Below are 20,027 nucleotides of genomic sequence, written 5' to 3'. Positions count from 1 at the left end.
TAGGAGACTCAGATCCACAATAGTGTTCATCATCCTCACATCTTCACACTCACAGAGTGAAGTTACCTGTGGACACGCTGACAGAACGTACAGTAGGGTAGAGCAGACTGGACTGTGCCAGATAGGCTTTATAGCCGTAATAAGATTAGCCAGCCAGTCGACGGTTTAAATGAACACTGACTGGATTAGTGGTGCAGATTACTCTCATGCTCACCAGCCTAGACACCTGCAGTGCATATGGCGGTGACAGTATTACCAAGGCCAAAGCAGACAGCAACAATTAAACATTAGTGTCCACAGCCAGTTGGCTCCATTAGGTTGTAAAAATGAATTAAGCCCTGATGCATGCGGACATGCACAGGCTACAAACTTTTAGCAAATTTGATCATAAAATTCCTTTAATTCTATTCAATCATGCAGTTAGTGGTTGATGAAGTGTAAGCATTACTTGAATAAAAAGAGCTTTCCAAACCGATCAACAATATCCATAGTTTTATTAGTTCACAAATGTCCAAATGGTTATAAAATACAGCATATTTTCACTTTTCATTCAACATCTACAACTGTACAAAAAGATCCACAAAGACACAAAGAGAGAATTCAGTGACTGTTGTAAAAATAATGTATAATGATCAAGAAGGCAAACTGCAACCAATGTCAAGGAAACCTAAATAATTCTTAAATATTAATATTTCTTCAAAATAGCATAATTTATAGGGTAGTTTATGTCTTATCCAGTTTCTAACATGATTTCACTGCACATTTATTTCCTTCAAATTATATCAACATCTGAATGCTCATTTACATTCATTTAAAATTCTCATGAAAAATCTTTTTTTAACACATTGTTCAATTTCACATTCCATGTATTTAAAGTACCTTATTATTTCAGTTCAGAAAATGTAAATGTGTTCAGTGCATACATATGTAAGTTAACAAACCTTATGGCAAAAATCTTACATTCACGTCAAATTCAACATTGTCTTACCAGATTGTTAGCTCGGAGATATAGATACAATATCTACAGTCTGCAAGTGTAGACAAAAGTTGTTTAGTGTAGGCCTCACCCAAAATAATACAGTACCACTTGGAATCCTTCAATGCATAGGGACATCCACAAACACACCCACAAGCCATAGGTACACACTTACTGGTGCTCTGTGTTAAGGCTTCCATCCCCAGGGTTTCATAACTCCCCATATCCCCCTATTGAACCAACAGCCATGAATTCCACATTAAGGGCATCCTCAAGTAAAAAGCACTAAATGTGCTGAGGCTTGCAAGTGTGTTTTTGTCTGGTTGCCATGTATTGCTTTAGGTGAAAATGTGGTTCCATTGTGTTGTTTGGTCATTGCAAATAATGTAAATAATGTAAAATGTTATATTTTCAAAGACCATAACAACATCCTTTAAGTGGCTAAAGACAAATGCAATGGTAAGCATCACAGTAGTTTAAGGGCAATAAGGGTGATTCCATGGTGCATCGATACATTGAGATCAAATCAAGATCAGGATCTTAACCACCCTGGTCACCTGGATAATCTCCTAACTCAAGGGTACAAATAATAAAGTGACACAAACCAACTAAAGACCCTTGCTTACTACACTTACTGAGTCTGACTGCAGTGACTGCTCCTCCATATGTGGCAATCAATATTTCTGTGAAGTAAGGGAGGGCTCGTTCGCCCCCCGACTGTCAGGCTACAGTACTGCACAATAAATAAATGAAATTAAATGATCACATAGTGCAAAATGTCAAAACATGTGTGAGTTTCTATGATATGAAAGATGAGGAAACTTAAACATGTGTACCTATTTACGTACAATGCGTGTTTGTTCCAACTTCGCTCATAAATAAAAAACAAGCCCTTGCTAATATTGGACCAAAAAAAAAAGTGCACGTTTGTCCACCAATTTTGGCTTGTGTGACACTATGACACTACCGAGACCCTGGGTGCACCCTCAGGAGTGCGCTGGCGGTGCATAGCTGGTGGGTAGGTACTGTAGGTACGGTAGGCATCGGGGTGAAGGGTGGGGAGACTTCATGGAGGCCACAGGGTTATCATGTCTGTGCCAACTGCAACTCTTCCAGCCCGTGTTTGCCTAAGTGGTACCGTGCCAGGTCCTTACGAGTCACCAGGCCCACCACCTAGCCACACAGTGAACAGGGAGTGAGAGAGCAAGGGATAGAGAGAGGGAGAGCAGTGATGTGTTATTTGAAGAAGATGAGCTGGGTCTCAGACAGCAGGTCACCTAATTATGCTGGCAATTCTCTCCAGTTCATTATCCTGATAGTATCATAACCCAGTTCTCATGACCTCAATTCTGCTATTGGCAACATGCACATGTTGTGCTTTAGAAGCAACAAATACTTCATAACTGCAAATACCCCAAAGCTATCAGCTGTGTTTTGAACAAAAGTGTTTTGGCAATAGTGGGACACTGTACATACCCTGTTCTCACTGTCCACCACCAGCAGATGCCTTAGGCCCAGAGCTCTGAACAGCTTAAACACTCGAGGGAGAGAGGTCTCCTGTAGTACACACACACACACACACACACACACACACACACACAGACACAGACACAGACACAGACACAGACAGACAGACAGACAGACAGACAGACAGACAGACAGGAAGAAGAGTTGATTCACAATAGAGATAGTGCACTGACCTGGGGTGCGTTTCCCAAAACCATAGTTGCTAACCTGTTAGCAACTTAGTTGGTTGGCAATGGGAACGGGAACAAAGTTGCTAACTTGTTTTGGGAAACACACCCCTGATCAGTTTTCCAAGAAGGTTGCACTGTGTTTCTTTCCAGGGGCGCTGAGGTCTAGCATGCCTATTTAACTCAAACTGGTGAACATGTGGAACTAGTAGAGACATGACAAGATGTGCGCATGCTCTATTGGAGAGTATTCACATGTTGTGTGGTGATGGGACTGATCAGCTGAGAGGCTGACCACACATGGACTGGTGTGGGGGTTGGAGGGCCTGGTCACCTGTGGCACGGTGTAGGGCGTGGCGTTCATGAACTCGCTGAGGTCCATCATGCACTCGCGCTCGTCCTGCGACACGTGGATGGACTGGATGGGGGGGAAGCGTGGGTAGGCGTCACGGAAGTCCTTCAGCTGAAGCTTCCTCTGGCTGAGGCGCGAATGGGCTCGCTCCACAAACACCTGACAAACACACACACAGGAGTACAGATTGATTACTTCAACAATGAAAACACACACACAGACACACAGACACACGCACACACACACACCTGAAAAAAAGTTGTGTATGTAACTTCTATAAGAATTTATAATAATAATTTGTAGTTGTGAAAAAATATTAGCATTGATATAAACCAAACATGCATTATTGTATTTACTACCCATTGAGCCTGACACTAAAAGCTTTATACACAATACTCTTTTGTAGGAAAAACGCAGGCTGACAAACAACATCAAAAAAGCTCACAGCACTACTGGTAGAGCCCACCTTACCTTGTGTTTCAGCAGAACAATGAGCTGGGAGCGCAGAATCAAGCCACAGATTTTCCCAGGCTAAATGGAAACAGGGAGGAAGGGGAGGGGAGAGAGAGCACAGAGATTCTATGAGGCTGCACCTATACAGCAAAGTGACCATGACCAACCCCTGATGAATTAGACAGCCACTCCACATCTGACATTTAAGTGGATATCTGATCCTTTTGACCACCCATCAGTTGAGCTGAACATGATCTCACAAAGGCTAAACAAAAGGTGCTGATCCCCTCCCCATTTTGCAATTTCAGGGCATTTAACCCTGAAAGTCTGTTATAAAAACAGGTGGGTACAACTAGCAGCACAACAATTGCTAAAGAACAGTCTTCCAACATCCAATTCTAATGTAACAGGTACCTCATCACTGGCTGTGATCTCAACGACTACAGGGAAGCCGTTGTGATTTGTGGAGGTGTTGCTCAGGACGTCCACGATGGTGCCGACCTTCTCCACCCTGTTGAAGCAGGTCACTGGCGAGCTCATCACCTCCCTAAGGCAGAGAGAGAGAGGGAGAGAACCATCCATCATCAGAGCATGTCTCTCTCTCTCTTTCTTACGCACACATACACACACACAGACATACATACACACACAGACACATACACACACACACACGTGCGTGCTGTGCCCCACAAACCATCAGGCCATTGAATGGCTGAAAGGATGTGAGTGACAGTTCTCTACACCAATGGCACTGTACCTGGCAGTCAGCCAGTGAGAGGTCGCCGGGGCATCCCAATGAAGGAAGGGGACGCTCTGCAGCTTGATGTGGATATCATATAAACCCTGTGGAACAATGGCAGAAAGAAGACACACAGACAGTCAGAACACCATATTCTTCACAGATAAGGGAGTAAAGTCAGTCTCATACTGGTAAAACAGCCATGTAGCTAAGCTGATGTGGAGTCATATGTGGCGTGTCCTGTGGTAAGGCCATGTTTCACATAGAGGAAGTTATGCAGTGTTGCTTCTGCAAATGTATGGTCATAACCCAATTAAGGATCAGTGGTAGGTCACTGAAAAAGAAATGGAAGCAATTCTCATCTCAAATTAAATATGGACTCACCTCTGCGAAGTAGTCTCCTACAATCTTGGCCGTCATCAGCACAAGCATGATGGGAAGGCCGAAGGTGACGTTACCCGTGGCCTCCATCAGGATGACCGTGAGACTCAGGGTCATTCGGACGATGCCGCCTGTGTATGGAAGCAAACACAAGATTCACACAAAGAACAACCATCAACAGCAAAATAACTATGACAACAACAGCACCTAAACAAACAAACAAACAAAGCTTCAAATGCCTAGAGCTCCTAGAGCTATTCAAACAAACTTACACAAACAAAGGAAAACCACAGTAATCCTGAATCAACATTGGCCAATATCTTTCCAATGCCATGAACATTCTCAGCCTGTGGAGCTAGTCTGAAAATGCTGCACGGTCACATGACTATAGCTGGCACTTTCTTCCTTCTTTCTCAAAGGAGACAGGGTGGGAGTGGAGGAGTGTTACACAACAAGCACGTAGTACATTACCACCTCCAGTAGATCTAGGCTGGTGGTGTATTAGGCTTTTCTACAAGAGACTCTTCTTAAAAGAAACATCTAAACATTGCGCAAACAAAAAGAACATCAAAAAATATAAAAAATAAAAAACATCACCACACACTCACCCAGCTGTGCAGCCGCACCTATCAAAGCATACTTGCCAGGATCTGCCCATATCTGTTAGAGAGACGAGAATCACAAGAAAAGCCTTCAACCATGAGGTCTCTGCATTTAACTTAGAGAGGAGATACTTGCATGCAGACTCAAACTGAGCCCTCAGATTATAATGCATCTGAAATGTACCAGTTACCTAAATGGAGCTTTGTTAGTGGGAGTCTGGGATTTGATGTTGAGGTGTTCCTTCTGATCACCCTAGCAATAAGCTTATGTGTGTGTGTGTGTTCTTTCTTGTTTTATTCAGGTTAAGATGTTGGATTAATTAACTTCACAGAGATTTCACTGTTCATTAACAATGAGGCCTTTTTAGGAACCCTAATACCACTATTGGGAACTGCACACTGACTGTGCGATGGGACTCTGAGCACGGAAGAAATATTTAGTCATATGCCAGAGTGTTTTGCACATTATGTGCAAAAAAGCATCAAGTACATCAAAGTGCATCGTTGTGCGGTATGTGCAGCTGTGTGAAGTATGCAACCTGTCAGCCCCAGAAAAGGAACCACACTTGGTTGGCTTCACAGGAAACCAACATGCAAAGCAAGACTTCTGACGGGTTGTGTTCTCCTCAGAATGCAAATGTGAGCACACTGAAGGCTATGAGAAGGTAACATGCACATGTCTGTGCATGAGGAAGAGGATGAAGATGAGGAGGAGACCAACGTACAGAGCTGCCGGAGGTGAAGTAGGCCAGCAGGATGCCAAAGAGGCGTCCCCAGGCGGCGCCGATGAGCAGCGAGGGGATGAAGACCCCGGCCGACACGGCCAGCCCATACGTCCAGCACGCCAGGAAGAAATAGGTCAGGGTGAACAACCCCAGTGTCAGCGGGTTGTAGGAGCCTGAGAGGAGAACAGAGAGAGTGCAGTCCATTGCTGTGCTGTATGTGCTTTGGAAACACGGTTTTATTTAAAATGGTCATGCCAATAAAGCTAACTGAACTGAAATTAGTTTAATTGAATTTAATGAGGAAATAACAAAAACTGGAGAGGCAAAAAGAGAGTAGTAAAATGAGTGAGAGAGAATGAAAGAAAGACATAATAATATACAACAACATGTGCTAAGTACCACACTTTGTGGGTGTCACAGGAAAAAGCAGAAGCTGAAAAGATAACAGAGAAGTGAGCACATGGTCTGCCACAGGGGAAAGTGTGCTAATCAAGCCTCGTTCTGAGGGCAGGCATTTCTCATCCACACGCACACATAACTCAATAGACTAGTCTAGTCCTTTTCCTCTGTCAGACAGACAGAGCCACTTACTAAAAGAAAACTAGGCTTACATGCAACAGACCAGGCCTTTAGCCTAAGGCAGGACACACTCCAATCCGCAGTAAACAGTAAAAAAAACACAGGGCCTAATTTGTGTTCAATGTGAAGTATTTATCCTGTGGATATGTTGTGTTTTAATGAACTCTGTTAATTGAATTGTGCCTATACTGTGTATATTGAAAGTACGGTCTACTTTGGTTAGACCAAAGACAATTTTTCATGCTTGACATGACAATTGTCTTACATATTACATTATATACAAATTCATAAAACTGCAGGGAGCTATGGCCACGTCTTGAAGTTATCCCAACCTCTGCACTCTGAAGTATCCCCTTTGAGAACAAAAAAATCAATGAAGATGTCATGTGATTATTCAGGTGTAGGCCATCTACTCCATCCATCGTCCACTAGGTGGCAGAGTAACTGACCCATGGATCAGCCCTCAGCCATCGTACAGGGCAGGCCAACATGAAACACATTCAGAGCACAAACTCTAAATATAACGTCAAACTTACGATAACGGTGAAAAACATTTGTGCAGGCTGACATGTTATTATTTCATCCATTCCCACGGCCTTTACACGGCCATTTATTTATCTACCGGTTTACAGGCCACTGCAGCAGAGAGCTACTGGGCCTGAGCACGGAGCTCCACCGTGGGGCTCCCTCTCTCTGGCAAAGTCATCAGTCTCTCTCCTGCTCCCTGGCGTGGGAGACCCTGAGCTCTCTGCCAGCTGCCCCGTTTCCTGCAGCTCTTAATCAGCTGGCCTGCCCTGGCCGCATGGAGTGGACTGGGACTGGACAGACACATCTTACTCCTACAGTTTTAGACTTTCCCCACCCCCCTTTTGCTCCTTATTTACAATGACAGTACAGACTCCCTAATATAAGCTTGGAAAAAATATAAAGTCACAATATAAGCACTAATGCAGATTTAGATGTGCACATAAACACAATCTTATAGTAGTAGTGGTAGTAATAGTAGTAGGAGGGAACTGATATTTTCATTCAGGGATTTCTTCATTCACTCTCCTAGCAACACTGTCTGTTGGCTCGTCAGGAAGACCCAGACCCAGGAATGCTAAACATGCATCCTGACAGGCAACCAAACCAACAGACTCATATGCACGACGCTTTACAACTCAACCACCAAACACACCCACACCGCCCATGTCATGAGGAAGCAACACTGCAGAAACAGAGCATGGGCGTCTAATGACTTCACAATACCACAGACTGGCGTGACAGGGAAAGTCAGACACACACACACACACACACCTGGTGGGTTGTGGAACAGGCTGCGGACGCTCCTCTCCGGTGTGTTGAAGAATGCGGTAGCCATGGAATTGTACTCGCCATCTGCACAGAACAGCTGCAGAAGGGAGACACAAAGGGAGTCAGCCAGGTCTGCAGTTTAACCTCTCTGCCTCGCCTTCCTACTCCCACACTGATCTCAGAACAGATTCCCCTCGACCTCCCTTACTGTGATCCCAGCTGAGAAGGTGGACACGACTGAACATACAGTCCAATATAACACTTAGGTCAAATTACACATTAAAAGGTTTCATGTTAAGACAAATCGAAATGTTCTGTATCAACAACCGTGCAGAGAAACTGAATCCTTGATGTGTCACACTTGTATCATCATTTAAGCATGGATGTGTTACATGTTTTACGCTTCTGTTTAGACAAACCACACAGACTTGTGCTTTCCATGCAGGTTAATTATGTTACTCGTATTAAGTAAAAGAGCGGACCTTATTAACTCAGACTACAGATCTAGTAACGCACTAAATGTAATTACCTCTTTACCTCCTAAAATGAAAAAAATAAAATCACTTCATTTGTGGTGCAGTCTGCCATTCAATGTTCCATTGTTCATTAAACATTTTTTTGTGGTTAGAAAAATGAAACAAACAGACAAATAAAAACTTTGGAGTGTTCATATTCAGCCTCTGCTATGTAAATGAGAAACAAAACATATTGGATCGGTCTGAGCCCTAATCATCTCGGGCAATTAACAAAGTGCTTCAGGGTGACGCAAGGAAAGAAGAAAACCGTAACCAAATCTTGGACTGCATCTTTAATTGAGCCAGCGGGACTCTAACAGAGCAGAAGGACAAACTCACTGCCCACTCATCATGAACTCACTGGCCCCCTTATGACGAACTCACTGACCTGGAGCGGGTAGTCCTCAGTGGTCTGGTCCTGACCCAGGGGCTGGCAGTCGTTGGAGAAGTAGATCATGGTGAAGGAGACGGTGGCGGTCACCGCAGCAACCAGCATGGCCTCCAACACCTGCAGACATGGCCGATGCACGTACCTGCAAGAGAGCGCGGCGGAGCTTCAGACAAGACACCTCGAGGACAGCCGGCCGGGGGGACAGGTGAGAGAAACAAGCCTGAGGTGCGTTCAAACTCACAAATCGTTTGCAAACAGTTTTCTGTTCGCCTTGAGTTTTTCCGCGAACATTTTATTGTTACACATAATCGTTCAAATTTATCTGTTCAGACAAACATGTTCGTCTCTGTACAAGGAATTTGAACGCACCCCTTGTCTCTGAAATTGGGCAATGTGACACCTGTCCTTAATTGGGTGACACCTGTACTTAAGAGGCCCCATCCTTACCGGATTCTGAAGATTGTTAGCCAGTAGTTCAGGAAGTTGAACAGTGCCCCCAGCAACCCTCCTGTGTCACAAGTTGAAAAGTCACTGAACCGTTGCGGGAAATTGCGACTCATTATACTTGTTCAAATGCTTCAAAGGATTTAGGTTTGTGTGAATGTAACAGACACAGATCTTTATGTGAATGCATTCTTAACATTTGCAATAAACACATGCAATGGAAAAGGGCTCTCACCTATTGCTCCAATTATAATGAACAGAGGAATCTCATACAGGTTATAGGTCACACTCTGAAAGGAGAACACAGAGGTGAGATGAGACACACATACCCTTCACACTGTATGTCTAAAATGTTTGTTTTTTCACAACAATAACAATCTGCCTTGCTTCAAATAAAGAGAGAAATAGTCCGGCAGCCATGGGGTCAGACCTGGTTTTGTCGGTTAAAGTTTTTTTTTTTGCAGAATCTTGTACACTAGGGGTATCTCTTTAAGATTTAGGAGGGTGCCCAGTGATATCCCTTGGGCAATTTTGTATATTAACCCTTTCTTGTTCAATGTATTGAATACAAGGTGAGACACTACAGGTGAATAGGGCAAAACAAATAACTAGCAGATATCACTATGAAACTTCCCCAGTTGATTACTTACATTAATATGGAAAAAAAATGTATTACAAGTTATCTGAAATGTAATGTTTGAATATTCAAATTAGGCATAATCTAATTAAATATGTGCTGATTTGCATAAAGTTTGAAAAGAAAAAATCTGAACATTAGATGAAGCCCGGTTCAAAATTACTTTTTCATTGTGTTTACATATTAGATGAAAAGTATTTTACACAGGAAATTTGTATTACAAGTTTTCTGTAATTTAATGTTTAAATATGAAAAAGCCCAATGTGCCAAAATCATGAAAAAATAGGATATACCTCTAATTTCAAGATGAGTAGGCCTACTCATATTAAATGCAAATCAACTCAAATAAAATGCACTAAAATACAGTGTTCTGTGTGATAGTTTGTCAGACAGTATATTCAAATTTGGACAATTTAACCCTTTACTAAGTGAATTAATGAATTTCGATAATGCCAATCCGGGAGCCATGGGGTCAGACCTGGTTTTGTGGGTTATTTATTTATTAATTTTTGCTTAGACTCGTTGACTTGGGGTGGCTCTTTAATATTTAGGAGGGTGCCCAGTGATATCCCTTGGGCAATATCCTATATTAACCATTAAAGCCCTATGTGCTGAAATCATGAAGAAGAAAAAATAGGAAAAGCAAATAATCAACTCAAATAGAATACTAAATACAGTTTGAAGTGTGATAGTTATTCAGACAATACTTCATGCATTCAAATTAGTAAAATGTAACCCTTTTCTATGTCAAATAATGAATTTATAGTTTCAGATATTGCCTGTAATAATTCTGAATATGTGCACTTTTCATCTAGTATTAGTTCTGATAATTGTCCAGTTCTAGCTCATCCTACCCTAAAACATGCAGAGAACACTGTGCAAGGCACCATTAACCTGGCAACTGCATCTGTTAGAGCTACAAGGATTTTCACTCTTGCAGCCACATCTGATCATCTCCAAAATGTAGTTTGGTGCAAGTTTGACATTTTCTGGTAGACTGGTTGGCCTCAGTAATGAATCAATGAATCTTTCTTCAAATGGCAGTTGAATTTCCAACTGAAGTATTCCTTTGTTTCAGGCTCCAAATACTTCAATACTTAAAAATGAATATACTCTTTTTGAATGACGAGTTTAGGCTCTGAGCATAGACTACTACTGCAATAAAGAATAACAATAAATGTATATTTTATACATATTAGAACAGTAGAACAGACACCCTGTAGAAATCAGCTAAAAGAGGGCAGTTTAGGCTAACAGTAGTCATTTACATAGCTGTGCAGTAAGTAAACCCAAAGTCCTTTTAGGCAAGTCCTTCCACTCAGCAGCCATATTGTAGCGCTTTTTTGGGCACTTAACAGGCATCTATTTCGGTGTGCGCAAGACTTCACAACACCAACTTTGCTCCAGCAGTGAGATCACAACACATGATTGGCACGATGTATTCACAACACACCACATGATTGGCACAATGTATTCACATGTTGACTTTTTTGCCGCGGAAGGGGCGGGATATGTGTAGACAATAGACAAAAGATAACCCCATGTATTTCTATGGAGGATTTTTTGAGTGCTGTGACTCCTCATTAGAAAGTCTCTGCTAAACCTCCATCCACACCTAAGAGACTCCAGTGAGAGATGCTAGCATGTAGCACCCATGGATTAGTTTCCTCTCCCACTCTGAGAATGAAATCTGCACTTCAGAAGCACCTACATACACCAAACTTTCCAGTCTTATACCTAACTATATTTAGAAAGCTTCTACAGAGGGGTTTGTTGATATATTATTCCTAGCCTTTTTATATGACATTTTATTCCTTAAAAACATGGAAAAAATGAAATTTTTTAAGGCTATTGGCAGTACTTTCTGATTTACGGAATACATAAAAGAGATATCTAAAATTCCCTGTGTAAAAGACTTTTCATCTAATATGTCAACACAATGAAAAAGTAATTTTGAACCTGGCTTCATCCAATGTTCCGATTTAGATTTTTGTAGTTTATGCAAATCAGCACATATTTAATTAGCTTATGCTTAATTTGCATATTAAAACTTTATATTACAGATAACTTGTAATACATTTTTTTTCCATATCAATGTATGTAATCAACTGGGGAAGTTTCATAGTGATATCTGCTAGTTAATTTTTTTACCCTATTCACCTGTGGTGCCTCGCCTTATATTCAACACATTGGACAAGAAAGGCTTAATATTGAGAATTGCCCAAGGGATATCACCGGGCACCCTCTCTAATCTTATTGAGTTACCCCTTGACAACAAGAAACAGCAAAAAAAAAAAACTTTAACCGACAAAACCAGGTTCACCTAAATTATGGCATTTGGCTGCCGGACTAAAAACAGGACATGAGTTTCAGATGAGAGATATCAAGGAAGTAGGAAAGAAAAAAATAATTAAAGAAGGAAAGAAAGAAGGAAAGAAAATAAAGAAATACAGAAACGTAGCAAGGGGAGAGCACATATGTTTGTGTGTGTGTGTGTGTGTGTGTGTGTGTGTGTGTGTGTTGTGTGTGTTGCTGGAGAAAAAGGAACCACTTACATCAGTCTCAAAGCCCCCAAAGTTAATGAGTCCGGGGTAGGAGAGGTCTCCAGGCTTGTTATTGTAGATGCTCAGGAAGAAGTTCAAAGTGAAGGTGGAGATCATTGAGGCGAAGAACTGAGACACAAGAAAGAGAGACAGACAGACAGACAACGTCATCAACAACAACAACAACAACAACAAAAACCTGACTTCATTTCTGAAGAAAAGACCAAAAGGGACTCCAACCCCTTGAGACTCACTATTCTCCACGTCAACATCTGGTTCCAGAAGGAAGCCCCCTCTTCTAAACTGAAAAGTACTCCACCTTTAATAAAGCACAGAGCACACAAACAGAGAATTAGACCCTATCTGTGTGCTACACACCCATAGCACTCACACTCATAGCACTCACACCCATAGCACTCACACCCATAGCACTCACACCCATAGCACTCATACTCATAACACTCATAGCACTCATTCCCATTATAGCACTCATACCCATAGCACTCATTCCCATTATAGCACTCACACTCATAGCACTCACACCCATAGCACTCACACCCATAGCACTCACACCCATAGCACTCATACTCATAACACTCATAGCACTCACACCCATAGCACTCATACTCATAACACTCATAGCACTCATACCCATAGCACTCATACCCATTATAGCACTCACACCCATAGCACTCACACCCATAGCACTCATACCCGTAGCCTCAGCTTTACGTTCCAACGGATTTAAACCTACTGACAGGTCTACAGATTGGTCTGAGCCAACTCTGCATATCCATCAATTACATATAAGCCGACAACCATGCCGTGGTGCAAGCTTGCTTCCTGAGGTCATTTCTGCTCGGATCCCCAAGGGGAACATATCAGTTTTTTTTTCCGTTTTTTTTTAACAATTTCCCCATACAGAGATTAGCTACAAACCAAATGGCTCACAGTGAAACTATTGAGACATCACTGTCTTAATGCTCCACTTGAATCCACAAATAGAAGCGGTAGAGTTTGGTGGCTGTGCTATCGGCATTTTCACTTCTTCGCTGGTGAGATTGCAAAAACCCAAAATAAACACTGTGGAGTAAGAGGGGAACATACCGACGGGAGCACCAAAAGCAGCGGAGACGCCGGCGGCGGCACCTGCCGAGACAAAGTCCCTCTTCTCCGTGTCTCGGCGGAAGTACTCAAAGATCTGCAAGCAGAGACAAAAAATAAACCACATGGTCATTCCTCTGACCCTCACTTTCCTCATCTCGAAATTTCCACAACGACCTCCCACGTGGGCCGCAGTGTGCGTGAGGCTTTAGTGAAGGTGCACTACTGCAGGCAGTGGCGCTGACCTTGAAGTCTTTCTTGAGGGAAGTGCTCCTGCCCTGCGACACACCAGCTGCCACTACTGCCCCAGAGTGAATCATGGGTCCTTCCTGTGAGGAGAGGACAAGAGGACAAATCACGTCATTGCTTCATCTTGCAGCCCAAGACCAATTTAGATATCGAGACATTTTTAAATAGTGAGCAGCAATGACATCCCAATTACAACAATCTTCAAAAAGGCACTGCTGCGCTGCAAGTTTAAATCACCCTCCTTAGTCTGTGTTAAACCGCCACAAGAACCCATGTCAAGAGCCCATAACCTCACTAAACAATTTAAAATCAGTCACTAAACGAGGAAATAAGCATTTGTACACAGAACAGTGTCAGCATTGTAAGCATTGTAACAGAAACGTGTCGTTTCCCCTTTGCATTTTTCTACCTTTCCAACTGCCAGTCCTCCAGCCACCGAGCAGATCACGCCACATACTTTTACCATCAGAGTCTGCGGAAAACAAAAAGCAGATTACCATACCACTGGACAAGAGCTTTCATAACATATATGTGTATGCTGCATGTTGAAATCCTTTGAGCTTTTAGCTCACTTGTGATTACCGTTACGAGTTTAATGACTATGCCACACTGCAGGCAAAGAGCAGTAGGAGTTTGTCTCTGACATGCTGAGAGTCAGTGGACTGTGTGTGTGTGATTAAGAGAGTTGTGTGTGTGTGTGTGTGTGTGTGTGTGGGGGGGGGGGGGTACCTTCAGTCGCACCACCCGCGGGATCTTCACTCCGTTGAGGTAGCACTTAATCTGAGGGATGCCACTACCTGCAGCGATGGGCTGAGAGAACAACAGAAGGAGCGAGAGAGAGAGGGAGCGAGAAAGAGAGAGAAAATTTAATCAGAGCAAGAGCAGTTACACAGCATTAATATGTATAGTAATTTTATATTTAGAGGTGTAGATCCTGTTTATCCTCTCTCTACTGAAAAATATGTCTTTAAAATACCAGAGAAGTCAAATATGCACTGGAGTTAAGTTTGCCAATAACACATAAAGAGAATACATTAGAGATAAAGGTGCATAATTACCTCAAAAAAGGCCACTATGATGGATCCTATCATTACTAGTGTTGAGTTTAGCACAGCCCATAATATAAGGGAGATGGAGAGCCCACCAACTTCTGTAAATTTCTCAATGTCTACAGGAGGCGAGTCAAGGAAATGCTTCCATGGCAACGAGAAAACAGGGAAAGGTGACATAAGCATACAAACATATCATTCAACACTTGCAAAACAAACTGACAAGCCATTATTAAAGTAACTTAATGGGTAATTTCACAGTCAGGGTTAGTGCTTTGTTTCAAAAGACTAAACCTTTTATTATTCAAGTTTTTGTTGTTTTATAGCATATTTATTGATTACGTGTTGGAGGATAATCACAATTTTAATGTCAAGGGCTGTAAACCCTGATGGTGAAACTACCCTAATATGAGTCACAGACAATACATTTATTCTTTGAACAAAACCTCAATGTTAAAAGGTTACTGGTAATACTTCATCACAAACCATGCTGTGCAAAGGATACTCTGCTTGACAATACTGTATTTCATCCCAGCCATTTTCTCCACCACAATGTCGATGAAGCAAGCGATAAGTCCGGTCAGAACCCCGATAAGCCCACAGATGACCCAGCGACTAATCTCCAGACATCTGAAGCCCTGTGGAACAAACCAACAGTACATCACTGGAACAGAAAGCTATGAAAAATGAGCTATGCTAAGAGGACTGGTTAACCATTGCAAGAAAGAACCAAAGTCATCTACTTCAAATTCAAGTAGAACTCTTAAATAAACATCCTCTGACATTAAGCTCAGGACTACTAGGCTCTAAGATGTACTGGAACAAAGATAAAAAAAAATCTATAAGATCTTAAGTAAACATTCTCACACTGGCTCCTCATATGCTATGTTGAATCTTATATTCACTCCATTTAAGAGCTATACGATGGGGCATACACCAGTTATTGCCTGAGAACTATAGATTTTAAACTTGTCAGGTCTAATTACTCACACATACGTGCACACACACACACACACACGCACGCACACACACACGCACACACACAACACGCGCACTCGCACTGCTTGTTGTAAAAAGCAAAGTCTGTAGTTGGCCTAGAGCTGCACTGACCATTTGGCTCATACGCCTCTCTTCCTCCAGAAACAGCTGATTCTCAGTGTTGTCATAGTCAAGACTCTGCAAGACAAAACACAAGAAGGAAATTAATCTGCTCTTCTTCAGCAACATGACATCAACTATCAAATTATTGCCATGCCTTTCATAGCTCTTCAAAAGTGTTGCTTGTCAATGTTGCGATGAAACACAATTATCAATCGCCATGGATACTAATGTCTTTGTTTTAACCAATTAGGTCTGTCAGACAAAAGCCCTGTTTGATATGTGGGACAGGAAATTATGAGGGGTAGTAGGCATGTGCAAGGGGCTGGTGGTCTTTAATTGAATTACCTCTCCTATTTAATACCTATTTATTAATTACTCTTTAATTACCTCATATTTGAGAGACAGCAGCTTCTCATTGTGGGGGATCTCATTGGGTCTGCTTCTAACAGATTCCTGCTCACAACACAGGAAGATAAGGCATAAGTCACACCAGCATAACCACATTAAGCAGTCGGTCAAAGAAAACTCTGAGGTACATCTGAGGTCAATGCATGCTCATGACACGCACACAACACTGGCTGGACTACACTGGAGTCCTGCATATCTACACACACCAACATTCAGCAGCAGTTCAAAACAAGCAAACAAAAATAAATGATCAGCCATTATCAAACTGCCAGGCACTGGATTAACATGAGAAATGAGCCATTGACGTGAAAGGGGAAAACATGGTAATTTCTGACACAGACGTTTCCAGATAGTTGGTTAGCACTATGCATGAGTCAGAGTCATTGAATGGACAGGTCACTACAGCATCCTCAAACAGATTTGGACCATGGACACGGAGAGAGATGTTCTATGAATCTACTTCATGTACTGAATGACCGAAGATTCAACCGAGAAAACAAAGAAGCTGTGTGTGTGTTTGTGTGTGTAGTTCACAGATGGTCTGTAATTTAGTAAAGCCTTCACTGTGAGGTTGTTGTTCTAGCCCACATGGCACGAGTGAAAAGAATCCAGCGTTGGATTGAAGACTACCACAGGAGATCCATCATCAAAGATGAGGACCACTCAGGAATTACCTCTTCTGTTGTGATTTCTTCTTCCAGGTCCACCGTACTGAGTCTGCCTATGTGAAATATACCTCCCCCGGATGGCTATGGACCAAAAACATCAAATGGTTCAAAGGATCTCCCATGTCTCCCTGATAACAATGATATATAAGGTGATCATAGATCACCTCATTTTGGGTTGAGTTTGGCTAAATCACATTTTCCTATGGGTCTAATAGTGGAATAAACTGTGTGGAAACAACAGCCAAAAAAAGTATCGGGAATCCGCCAGGCTTGCTAGAATAGGAAGTTGGAAATCCCAATGCTTCAACACTGGGGTGGGGTCCAGTAGATGACTAAGCCTAATGGTACGAACTAATGCCAAATTTACTATGCGAAAACCTGCAGTGTTACAAAGTTATTGCACCACATGTTGATGTTATACCTACTGCCTTTAAACTAAAGGGGTTTATAAGAATTTGGAGTCTGTAAATTCTTCAAAGAGCACTTTACCTTGAGGGGAACAACTGTGGGCAGAATAGACTATCCACATTATATATGCATATCTATAACGATATTTGCATTTGTTAATTACTTACAAAACCAGATACAGTCATCTGATAGCCTACACGACAGGTTGTTTTTCAATACAATTGACAGTTAGTCTGCAGCAGATATACTTCTCCTGCCTCTGTTGAGTCATGTTTGTGTTTCATTGAAAACTATCCAATCAGTAACATTCAGGACTTAATTCACGTTCAATTTAGAAGCGGTCTCCTAAATGCCAGTGTATTAGATGATTATTATTTCATACTCATTCACATCATTTGTATGGAGTTGCATGCTAAGATGTACATGCACAAAGTAAGATGTTACGCGCAATGCAACACTATCGCTGCCTACAGATACAATTCAAGCTACAAATACTCACCACAATTACACTTCGGTGACAAATATATTTCAAATAGCTTACCAGCCTTCGCAGATTGCTAGCTAGCTAACTTACCTGTCTTGTGTATCTGACTTCCTCGGTTCCGTTGAGTAACGGGGTAGCCTCTCCGCGCGCACTGTCATCGCCCCGGCTAGACCATGACACTTTTTTGGTGATGTTTGCCATATTCTGATCCGGTAGATTAACACTCTAACAACTGCAATATTTGTAAAAATCTACAACTGTAGCTGGCAAACTACCCCGGACAGCTTGTACCCATGACTAACAATCATAAGAAATCTCGTGACGAACTGTACGGGTAGGAAAAGCGACCAAAAAGTACACGAAAGGGATTTTGGGTAACGTAGTCTTTTTTGGAAGGGGCCTGGCCAGTTGTTTACTTTAAAGGGGTGGTTCAGGATTTTGGACATAGGACCTCATTTCCAAGTAAGCAAGTGTGATATTTATCAGTGGAGACCGTTTTCAACACGTTTCATCCAGTCCTTCTAATTGCAGAGTTTGCAGGTGCTAGGCTAGCGCAAGTCAACGGTATGTGCTAGTCTGCCACTAAAGACAGTCTTACCCACTCCAAAGTACACCCGAGGCAAATAAATTATAACGCCAGACTATCGATGTAAATGTCTGTTTTGATAGTGTTATTTCTAACGTTATTCTATCCTTGCATTTCAACGATCGCATTACATTTTGAGGGACTAGTTTCTTAGCAGCGGCGGAATTATACTTGCTCCGGTTAGTAGTACTGCGCCGAAACGGTCTCCACTGATAAATATCACACTTGCTTACTTGGAAATGAGGTCTTATGTCCAAAATCCTGAACCACCCCTTTAACAGGCTGAAGTTCATCAGTTTATAGCCAAATGTTGATGATATATGGGGCAAATTTTTGAACAATGTTGCTGAGCAATCACATAACCTGTACCATGTGCTTTAATTTCATCATCTAAAAGTTGTGGTAAATAATGTGGTAAAAATATTGGCCAATATTAATGGCAATGGGCCTAAACCAGGCCTACAGTCTATGGCCAAAACCAACATTGGTGTGGCTACATACATTGCTCTGCAACATTGCTCAAACTGTTGTCATGTGTATCATCAGCTTAAATACATTTATTCTGACAATAAAGCACAGTTATTGGATATGTTTTTATTTTTATTTTTTAATGTTCACAGTAAAATATGGAAATAGAAAAATAGAATATTGACTTCACATTTAATGTTGAAATGCAAAACTGATGTTACACAATTAACATAAAAAATACACCAAAACTATTAAATTAAAGTTACAGTTTTATACAGTTTTAAGTCTATACAATTTATATCATATATCTGAGCTTTATAATATCAACATTTAGAAGCTTTTCAAAATGACATAAAATAACCACTTCATTATTTTCAGGCTGTTATGAGTGGCAAGCTGGTTTCAAGCAGGGTGCATGAAATTCAGGACATTATCAGAGATTACTCTGGCCCTAAAAAGCATCTAAGCATATTTGTTCTTAAAACAAGCAAATTTGGCTGCCAGTGTCTTAAAGAGAAAGTAATGGCGCTTTCGGGTTGTGTCGTAAATCCGCCGCCTGAGTTTTGGGCAGGCACGCCCACTTTACCTCGGAGTACTTGAGGGTACCCCGAGGTGGACGTACGACCTTACAACAAACATGGCTGCGCCCATAGTTGAGATGAGATGACATGTATTTTTTTTGCATATGTACTTTGTTGGTCATGTTAATGTTGATGTAATGCTCTTACACACTAGATTACATTGCTGCTTCAATCCGGTCACCAATTCATGCATTGCAGGTCTTGCTGTGCCTGCAATACAATGTAACAATTTGTTTTCAAGCTGTTTAGCTAGAGGCTACATCTAGCACAAAACAATGACTAGCCTCCAGCTAATGCCCCTCGTGGCTGGAGAGAAATGCGTTCCTAAAGCCACTCATTCGTACATGTTGTACGGGTGGGTGTACGATGATTTACGAGACTACTGGAAAGCAGCATAATTTCACCCTAGGGTCCTTTGCACCATGACCCCGAGCCAAACACCCTCCCAGAACCTGTTTTCCCTTGGTCGAACCCTGGTCGAGTAGCCCTGTCAGAAACGAATGACTTCTACAGTATGTTCTTTACTCATAAAACGAGGCATTGAAAAGTTTGTAAGTACACCAGGAGTTTATTTAAATAACACTTGCCTGATGG

The 20,027-nt window shown here is 41.8% G+C and overlaps 1 protein-coding gene across 2 annotated transcripts; it reads right to left on the bottom strand.

Annotated features, from left to right (window-relative positions):
- Positions 1-477: 477 nt before the first annotated feature.
- On the bottom strand, positions 478-18,107 carry clcn7 (chloride channel 7). 2 transcript variants are annotated; one of them, XM_076266181.1, is made up of 25 exons: positions 17,889-18,107; positions 16,913-16,987; positions 16,218-16,283; positions 15,840-15,905; positions 15,235-15,367; positions 14,739-14,848; positions 14,410-14,490; positions 14,090-14,152; positions 13,677-13,760; positions 13,435-13,528; positions 12,582-12,646; positions 12,340-12,456; positions 9,383-9,437; positions 9,151-9,211; positions 8,701-8,845; positions 7,801-7,894; positions 5,923-6,095; positions 5,204-5,255; positions 4,599-4,726; positions 4,233-4,318; positions 3,890-4,022; positions 3,494-3,553; positions 3,005-3,181; positions 2,453-2,533; positions 478-2,149 (listed from the first exon to the last, which is right to left on the bottom strand). In XM_076266181.1, the coding sequence occupies exons 1-25, from the start codon at positions 17,997-17,999 to the stop codon at positions 2,063-2,065; spliced, it is 2,397 nt and encodes a 798-aa protein (XP_076122296.1). In that variant the 5' UTR covers positions 18,000-18,107; the 3' UTR covers positions 478-2,062. The 2 variants fall into 2 exon arrangements, with proteins under 2 accessions (XP_076122296.1, XP_076122297.1); XM_076266182.1 differs by lacking the exon at positions 16,913-16,987.
- Between the last annotated feature and the right edge of the window lie 1,920 nt (positions 18,108-20,027).

This window comes from Alosa pseudoharengus, unplaced genomic scaffold (assembly GCF_046254945.1).
Source record: "Alosa pseudoharengus isolate Yale_2024_CS ecotype anadromous, Long Island Sound unplaced genomic scaffold, YU_APseudo_1.1 YU_APseudo_1.1_scf_4, whole genome shotgun sequence".
In the NCBI taxonomy this organism is placed as follows: Eukaryota; Metazoa; Chordata; class Actinopteri; order Clupeiformes; family Clupeidae; genus Alosa; species Alosa pseudoharengus.
Note: the sequence above shows the minus strand (reverse complement) of the source record. Positions and strands in the feature narration are given on the sequence as shown.